Here is a 9,633-nt window from a genome sequence, read left to right as displayed (position 1 = left end):
CGGCCCAGAAGTTACCATCTGAAGTCAACAGCGGCCACGTGGGATCTGGCGGTCCCAACAGTGGGCACCTTGTGAGCCACAGCTCCAGTAGCTCCGTACAACGAGAGACCTCTGTCAGTAGCAGCGACGCAGCCCACCTGTGCTTGGAGCCGCTTCCTTGTGACATTGACAGCTGGACTCTGTTCCTTGCTGTATTATTTGTAATGAGTCCTCGTACACTCCAAGAAATACATGTTAAGTAAATATTCTCTTTGCTAATAATTTCTGCTCCTGTCCAGCTTTCCTACAGCGACATTTTCCTCACCGTTATGGAGCCCACCTCTCCCTACCATTGTGCTTGAAGTCGCACACCTTAGGGGGAAGAACACATTGGCAGTTTGAGGGAGAGCATGAGGTGGACAGAGTGAGCGGGGTGGAGGGGATTGATTTATGAGGTAGAGCAGATGTACTTAAATGAGGCAGAGGAGATGAAGTTTGAGGCAGGACCAGGAGACGAGCTTAGGGGTGGGAAGGGGAAGATGGATCTGCAGAAGATTGGAATAAATACACACACGGGCAATGCTGGGTCTTCCTCAGAAGGCGATGTTGATGATGAAGTCCCATACTCCGTGACGGAGCGTAAGGGAACGATGCGGGAGACCCGCACCGCCGTACTAGGCAAGGTCCTAGTGGAGGTGGTTTACCATTGCCTTCCTCCGACCGTAATGGGGATGAATGATAATGATGAAGATGACACAATAACACCCAGTCATCTCGAGGCAAAAATAAAACCTGACCCCACCGGGAATCGAACCCGGGACCCCGTGCTCGGAAAGCGAGAACGCTACCGCGAGACCACAAGTAGCGGACAGGGGGATGTTAGATCTTACAAATATTGAATGAGACTGTAAAGTGGTTACTTACCTAGATACGAGAATCAAGGAGGTGATCGTTGTCCTGGATCATCTGCTCTCCTTGCTGGATCTGTAGACGAACCTCGCTCGTATGGACAGAGTATGTGGCGGAGTCGCTAGAGGCCACGGGAAGAGCGCCATCTTTGACATCTAGAGGAGTGTCGCGGTGCTGCTGTGCCGTCGTCGTCGCCGCGGGCAACAGCGAGTCTTGCGTTTTACCAGTAGGTGCACATGACGGCCGTGGTGCCAGAGCAGCGTGGTCGGCTGTACCCTCCGGTCTGAAGCAGGGCAGGACGCGGCGGAACTCCTTGCGGAAGTTCTCGTTCATCCAGGCGTAGAGGAACGGGTTGTAGCAGGTGGAGCTCATGGCGAGCGCGTGCACCAGGAAGAAGCAGAGGTTGAAGTAGCGCCAGGTGCCGAACGAGGTGAAGACGTCGTTGGCGAGGTTGAGCAGGGTGAGCGGCATCCAGGAGAGGCCGAAGATGGCGACCATGGCGACGAGCATGCGGTTGGTGCGGCGCTTGCGCTCGCGGTCGGCGTCGTCTCTGCGCGCCGAGCGGCAGCCGGGTTTGTGGCGCGCGCGTCGGCCCAGGCGCAGCGAGACGCGCACGTAGCAGAAGGCGGAGACGGCGAAGGGCAGCGCGAACTGGGCGGCGGCGGTGACGGCGCCGTAGGCGAGGCGCGCCCTCTCCGACGGCCAGCTCTCTTCGCAGTAGTAGTAGCCGTGCTCGGCGCGCAGCACCGTGTACAGGCCGTAGGGCAGCGTGGCCAGCGCAGAGAACAGCCAGATGCCGACCAGCGACCAGGCGCACGTCGAGAGGCGCATGCGCGGCCGGAACGGGTGCACGATCACGAAGAAGCGGTCGACCGCGATGCTCGTCAGCGTCAGCGTCGACGTGTAGACGCTGGTGCCCTGCGCGAGCACGACGGCGCGGCACAGCGCGCCGCCGAACACCCAGCTGCCCAGGAAGGTGTAGAGCGGCGTGAAGGGCACGCACAGCGCGCACAGCAGCACGTCCGACAGCGCCAGGTTGCCGATGAACACGTTCGTGACGGTGTGCATCGCGCGGTTGCGCGCTACCACCACCACGACCAGCGCGTTGCCCGCCAGGCCCAGCACGAAGATGGTCGTGTACACCACGCAGAACAGCGCCTGCACGAACGCGTTGTAGATGATGTCGCCCGCCATGTCGTACTCATCAAAGTCCGAACTCTGGTTGGACACCCTGTACAAAGAATAGTTCCCCTCCATGCCCATACTATCAGATTGTCCTCCAACTTCACCAGACATTATCTCGAGCGGAGGAGAACTCAATTGGCAACCACAAATATCTTTTCTTCAGACTACACGCTACAACTGAGTCTAATCCTTGACTAATTACAAGTCCTATATCTGCTTAACAGGCTCGTATTTCATTTCGCTACCCGTCATGACGCAATGGAATATCTCAAAAGGTCGACACCCATAAAATTCCATAAGCATCCAAGTGTGTAGCCCTCGTCAGTTGCATTTTACACATTCTCACAGCATTAGGAGACAAATTACCTAGTATCATACGGCTGTTTGTTGCTAGGTCACTCCTTGGAAAAACTGATATGTACAATTATGTCAGGGTGTAACGACTAGAGCACTTTTATTGTACTCAGGTTTTCCTTTGGATATTTAAACATATATTTCTAGCAGTCCATTTCTAACCGATTATACACCCGTTCTCGCCTCGAAGATCTTTGTTAAGAGCGCTAGAGACGCTTATATCACGCATCCAGTGGCATCTATCATAATCATCATCATCATACACACGAGATTAACATTTACAGTTCCATACTAAAATGTAATGTTTGGTCCATAAGCTTTGCGCAGCAAAACATACCTAATGGTTTCTTGAGCGTGATAAATGTTAGCTTCTGAATATATTATGGCTAGATTTTACACATCATTACATGTTTTTCTCAGAAATAACGATCACTTTTACGCTTTGAAGATCAAAAGCACAGTAAAACTCTTTACGATCTGAAATTCACTATAACTAATCCCCCTGTCTATCAACTCATAAAACAGCTCCAAATAGACAGTACGCTTCAAATTGTTTTAGAAACAAAAATTAATAGCTAATACGAATCTTTTTTAGTTTCCAGTTTGGTAGGTTCTCTAGTACCCCATCTAAGCGAAATGAAACAATATTTGACACAACAACACTTCACTTAGGAAATTCGTTAGTAGCACCATAAGTGCAAAAGTTCAATCACGTGTCACTAAATCGACTTAAATTTTTGAAACAGTGAAGATAAATCGTTTGATTTCATAACTGCAACGACGGAAATGACTAACAAAATGTTCTGAGGAATATATGCACCAGAGTTGCTTGTAACTAATTTTTCATGCCTTTACTCCAAAATGCTTCTGTTTTCACCATGCGAGCTTAATATGCCAAAGTTATTGGATGAGTAATTTAAGAAACGTTCAGTAATAATTGTTAATATGAAATATTACGTGTCTGGGTAGCATTAAGTTTCTGTAGCGGTTGCAGAAATTACGAACGTGTTCAACAGTTATTTGTAGCTGCGACGCACTTCCAGACTAGCTTAAATTGCGTGAAGGTACAGTGTAATAATTTACCTGAAACACTCTCAGAATAAATTCTTCTGCTGGGAATACCATTCGAGATATGTGAACAAATGTAAGAGTACATACTCTTACCCACAGATAGCCGCACCGCGGTTGCTGTAAACTGCCTTTGCGGAATATCTCCGTCACATTCACTGAGACACACTGTCTCTGTTTCGCCGCGGAAGTAGCTTTCACAGCGGCCGGAGACATTCCTTTACCGCGGACGCAGCCATCCAAAGCTGTCTGCGGTAACAGCTTCTGGAAGCTGTCAGGGACAGCCGTGGCAGTCGAGTCCTCAACTGTCCTCGACTGTTGTTGTCCTCTCCCTTTGGCAGCGAATTCCGCGGCTGCTTTCAGCCTCAAGAACGACTTCCTTTATTTAGAGCGGGCTATTCTTCCGTGGCTATCACAAGCAGCCGCCAGCTGCCACCTAGCGCTGTTCTCTTTCTTCCGCATTCGGTCTCTTATTTCGACTGTGCCGAAACCAGCATAGTTGACTGAAAGTTTCAAAACAACGTAATTAACTGATGATATACGTTCACACGTCGCTTTCATTCGCAGATATCTATTAGATAGCACTCTTATTGACGTAGAAGACGTCTTAACTACAATTGTTACACTCACAGCTATAAAATGTTATCAGATAACGATTGAGTTCAATGTTTGGAACTCGTGACTGTTTAGAGGAACACGACGCTATTCTGAAACTGTAAGAAAAGTCCTACCTTTTAATCGTTCTTTCACTTTTTATATTAAGAATGACCACTGAAAAAACAACTCTCTAGGAAAATCACACTCAAAAGATACTGTCTTCATCTTGCGCAACAATACATCTAGAATAAACTCTACTCATAAGTACTTTCATCACACGTAAAAATTACTGGAAAATATGTAAAAAGTTATGGTCTGTTATTTAGATCAGTTCTGTACTGATAAATTCATCTCAATGCGCAGAGTTTGCAAAGTCTTCATAGAAAATAAAAGTTCACGTGACCAAGTAATACTTGAAACTTAACTGAAGTTAAGTGGGTGAGCGCTAAGAAAAAGTTCCAAGGATTATATTCCGCAAAAGTGATGAAACAAAGTAACAAATTATCTTTAGTCTTCGGAGTCCGGAAACACGAATAACGTACTCTGTCAACAAATAGCTAGGATTCATGAACTATTTATCCATTAATACTACTTGTTGCACAATACGCAAGTACTCACTTGCAAAAAAGGAAGTATTTCTTACATATTGTCGTTCGACATTCAGAAACAATATAATATTTTAGGCGCACTCCTATCTTTCACTGTCCTAAGGGATTGTGATAGAGCTAGAAACACTTTAAGTAGAGCTTCTTCAGAACCCGAGTCAGAATTCGCTCGCTTTGGTAACTGAGTCAACTGACATGTGTTCCGAGTCAGTTATGAAGAAAAATACACACGAGTGAGAGAAAAGTAGACACGATAGTTTTTTTTTCTTCGTTACGACTCGAAGATATGCAAGAGAGAGCAGTAAATTTGTCAGCAACAGCTATAACGGATTACCACTGAAGTCTTTACAAAGTGCGATATTTTAGATGGAGATTTCCCATCATCCGTGTAACACTACTGGCCAAACTGCCCGTTCGGCCAGCTGTGTGGTGACGTCACAGTGCTCACGCGGAGCACACAGTAGCAGCCGGCCGGCGGCGACGCGTGCGGCGAGCGGCGACGCGCGGGCGCCTGGCGGACTCGGTGGCCGGCGTCGGCGTCGGCGTCGGCTGCGGGCGGCGGACTGCTGAGGCCTCGGCGCCGCGGCGGCCGGCGTCGGGCGTCGCTGGACCGGCGCGCCGACAGCGCGTGCGCCACCTGCGGCGTCGCCACGGCAGCGGCCAGGCGGAGGCGTCTTCCTCGCAGCGCCGCGCTCATCCGGCACGTGCACTCCTTCTATTCGTAATTGAGAAGTTCTGGAACGTGTTGAAAGTACATAACGTGACCGAAACCCAGTGTACCTACAACACCTAAGCAACAGTACACGCCGGCCGCTGTAGCCGAGCGGTTCTAATGCGCTTCCGCCTGGAACCGAGCGACCGCTACGGTCGCAGGTTCGAATCCTGCGTCGGGCAGGGATGTGTGTGATGTTAACTAGGTTGAAGCAGTTCTATGTTCTAGGGGACTGATGACCTCAGATGTTAAGTCCCGTAGTGCTCAGAGCCATTTGAACCATTTGAACAGTACACACAATGTGTTTTCTAGTGCACCAGGTGTACGAAGGGCTTTCAGTAAGTAATGCAAAACATTTTAGTCTCCGCCAGTTGCATTTGAGAAAGTGCGAAATTTGTTGGAGGATATCGTGGAATATTCCAGCTTCAGCCCCATACTTCCATCAAATTCCGATTGGTGGCGGCGCTATACGTAGCCTAAAAAAATTGGTACTGTACTGGAGGGACGTTCACAGCCGACAGCTCTCATAATTTTCTTTCGGCGGAAAGCTAGAGCATCACGGATATTCGTAGGAGCTTGTAGAATGTCTATGGAGACCTGACTGTGGACAAAAGCACGTCGAGTCGTTGAGCGAGGCATCTGCCATCATCGCACGAAGATCCCCGCAAACCTGTCTGATTTCCTGCGTGCCGGCTGGCCGCAAATACACTACCGGCCATTAAAATTGCTACACCACGATAATGACGTGCTACAGACGTGAAATTTAACCGACATGAAAAAGGTGCTGTGATATGCAAATGATTTGCGTTTCAGAGCACTCACACAAGGTTGGCGCCTGTGGCGACACCTACAACGTGCTGACATGAGGAAAGTTTCCAACCGATTTCTCAAACGCAAACAGCAGTCAACCGGCGCTGCCTGGAGAGACGTTGTTTTGATCCCTCGTGTACTGAGGAGAAATGCTTACAACCATGTTTCCGACTTTGATAAAGGTCGGATTGTAGCCTATTGCGATTACGGTTTATCGTATCTCGACATTGCTGCTCGAGTTGGTCGAGATCCAGTGACTGTTTGCAGAATATGGAATCGGTGCGTTCAGGATGGTAATACGGAACGCCGTGCTGGATGCCAAGGGCCTCGTATCACTAGCAGTCGAGATGACAGGCATCTTATCCGCATGACTGTAACGGATCATGCAGACACGTCTCGATCTCTGAGTAAACAGATGATGACGTTTGCACGACATCAACCATCTGCACGAACAGTTCGACGACGTTTACAGCAGCATGGACTATCAGCTCGGAGACCATGGCTGCGGTTATCCTTGACGCTGCATCACAGGCAGGAGCGCCTTCTATGGTGTACTCAACGACGAACCTGGGTGCACGAATGGCAAAACGTCATCTTTTCGGATGAACCCACGTTCACTTTACAGCATCATGATGGTCGCATCCGTGTTTGGCGACATCGCGGTGTACGCACGTTGGAAGCGTGTATTCGTCATCGCCATACTGGCGTATCACCCGACGTGATGGTATGGGGTGCCATTGGTTACACGTCTCGGTCACTTCTTGTTCGCATTGACGGCACTTTGAACAGTGGACGTTACTTTTCAGATATTCTACGACCCGTGGCTCTACCCTTCATTCGATCCCTGCGAAACCCTACATTTCAGCAGGATAATGCACGACCGCATGTTGCAGGTCTTGTACGGGCCTTTCTGGATTCAGAAAATGTTCGACTGCTGCCCTGGCCAGCACATTCTCCAGACCTCTTACCAATTGAAAACGTCTGGTCAATGGTGGTCGAGCAACTGGATCGTCACAATACGTCAGTCACTACTCTTGATTAACTGTGGTACCGTGTTGAATCTGCATGGGCAGCTGTACCTGTACACGCCATCCAAGCTCTGTTTGACTCAATGCCTAGGCGTATCAAGGCCGTTATTACGGCTAGAGGTGGTTGTTCTGTGTACTTATTTCACAGGATCTATGCACCCAAACAGCGTGAAAATGTAATCACATGTCAGGTCTAGTATAATATATTTGTCCAATGAATACCCGTTTATCATCTGCATTTCTTCTTGGTGTAGCAATTTTAATGGCCAGTGGTGTAGCTCATGCAAGTTGGAACGTGTGGACACACTCATTCGAGTCGGTCGACTATTCACATTCAAACACCTCGGCGCTGAACTGGAAGACTCTGTTGGTAGTGCTGACATATTCGCCCACCGTCTGAGGTAGTCAAAGGTGTGTGTCCGCTAGGTTCCTCGCCTCCTTACAGAACACCATAGGTAACAACGAATGACCTTCTGTGCGGAGTTTCTTGCGCGTTAGGAGGCTAATGCCGAAAATGTGTTGTCGAACCTCGTCACAAGTGATGAAACATACACTGATCACTCCGAACAGGAGAAAAACAGCAATCCATGGATTGGCACACCACTTCTCCGCAGAAAAAGTTCAAAACCGCGCTTTCAGCCTCCTGGGACTGGAAGGGGTTATTCTGTTTGGTGTCCTACCTCATGGGGTAACGATCAACTCTGAAGTGTATTGTGTACACTTGACAGATTGAATAACCACCTCAAGGTGCTGGACCCCACAAAAAATTCAAACGAATTTCTCCTTCTGCATGACAACGCTAGGCCTTACACAAGTCTGCACCCCCTAGAAGAGCTCACAAAACTTCACTGGAATGTTCTTCCTCATCCACTCTAAAGCCCTGATCTCGCATCTTTCGACTTCCATCTATCTTACCCAGTGAAGGATGCACCCCGTGTGATGCAGGACATAGATGACGGGGAGGGTATTGATGCAGCAAGACGTCGACCAGTAGAGTGGTACCGTGCGAACATACGGGCCCTCGCAGTAAAGTGGCGCAAGACCGTCTCATTGAACGGAAATTACGCTGAAGAAGAGGGTTTTGTAGCAAAAAGAGTAAGGAATATTATTATGTATAGAAATCCTAAATAAAACCAACCTGCATTCAAAAAAAGGGTTGTATTAGATATTGAACGCACCTTGTATAAGTTAAATAATCTTCGAGACCCACAGAAACAAGGTGAGGTACGATTGTAATGTGTTTGTTAATAGCTGGTCCGGCTACGTCGTAACGTTTGATGCAGTGATACAAATATGTGGCATTCGAGAGTCGGTCATTGGTCGCACATAATGCGTGTGAGATCCATCGATAGGCGACGTACAGAGAAGGACTTTGGTACTTGGATGAACATATATTGAAAAATGAAATACACAATTTGGATGTTCCTCAGTTTGTACTGATAATTCGTTATGAACCAGTTTCTGGATAAAGACTAGACAGATACTCCACAAATACGTGAAGAAAACGGTTCTCAGAGACTAAGTTTGCGTAATTTTTGGCAGTGAATTTCCATTACTTAAATCCACAATGACACGTTTTACTTTCAAATTCAACGAAAGTAGCCACGTCAGAGTTTGAGAACAAGCGCACAACACGAAAACTCCCGCATATAAATTCGTGAGTAATTGAGGAAACGATTATAATTTTGCTCAGTTGTAATTGAAAGAGCTAAATAAACTGCCACCAATAGTGAAAATGCTGTGATGTGACGTTTCATTTAACGTAAACTCAGTTTACGAAGGTGACAGCTGTCAGAATCAAACTATTCACTGGTAACGTGCCTTGCACCATTAGCTAGTGAACTAGTAGCTTTGCAATGATTGGTCGGCGCCGGGAATCTAATGGCGTACGTCACCGTTTATGCGGGACAAAGACAAAACATATCACAACAAACAACTAAATGCAGCTGAAAAAACCACTACACACGTGTATGAAAACACCACACCTCCCAAAAAACCAATGTTTAAGAACACATGCAGTAACAGCTGCAATAAAATAAAAGAGAAAGAAAGGGGTAGAAAATGGCAAAAACTGCCGTTTATGATAGGTCAACAATGTCAACACAGACTATAATGCACTTCACTGAAATGAAGTTCATTTTTTAAGAAAGCAAGTGTAATGAAAATTTTGCCACAAAATAATTATACTCAAAACTACATGAAATTCTTGGAGTCCTTAAAGCAAGGTAGCACTTGGCATTGCAGTTTATCTTTTTGTAGATGAGGCGTCGTGACGTCAGCGGCAGCTCGTTGGTACGGATGGCATAGCATTTATGACTCCATTAGTCATGAAACTGTTATGGATACATCCTTTTGGTTGGTATATGCTCCTCCACACAATAATATT

The 9,633-nt window shown here is 47.4% G+C and overlaps 1 protein-coding gene across 1 annotated transcript; it reads right to left on the bottom strand.

Annotated features, from left to right (window-relative positions):
* Positions 1–903: 903 nt before the first annotated feature.
* LOC126474335 (prolactin-releasing peptide receptor-like) lies at positions 904–2,184 on the bottom strand. The gene has a single exon (XM_050101802.1). The coding sequence runs from the start codon at positions 2,182–2,184 to the stop codon at positions 904–906; it is 1,281 nt and encodes a 426-aa protein (XP_049957759.1).
* Positions 2,185–9,633: the final 7,449 nt, after the last annotated feature.

The sequence above is a fragment of the Schistocerca serialis genome, chromosome 4 (genome assembly GCF_023864345.2).
Source record: "Schistocerca serialis cubense isolate TAMUIC-IGC-003099 chromosome 4, iqSchSeri2.2, whole genome shotgun sequence".
NCBI classification, from domain to species: Eukaryota; Metazoa; Arthropoda; class Insecta; order Orthoptera; family Acrididae; genus Schistocerca; species Schistocerca serialis.
The sequence above is the reverse complement of the archived record's forward strand: the minus strand, read 5'-3'. Positions and strand labels throughout refer to the sequence as shown.

Excerpts from the sequence above, each read along its gene's own strand:
- LOC126474335 (XM_050101802.1), bottom strand. The coding sequence starts at position 2,184 with ATGTCTGGTGAAGTTGGAGGACAATCTGATAGTATGGGCATGGAGGGG.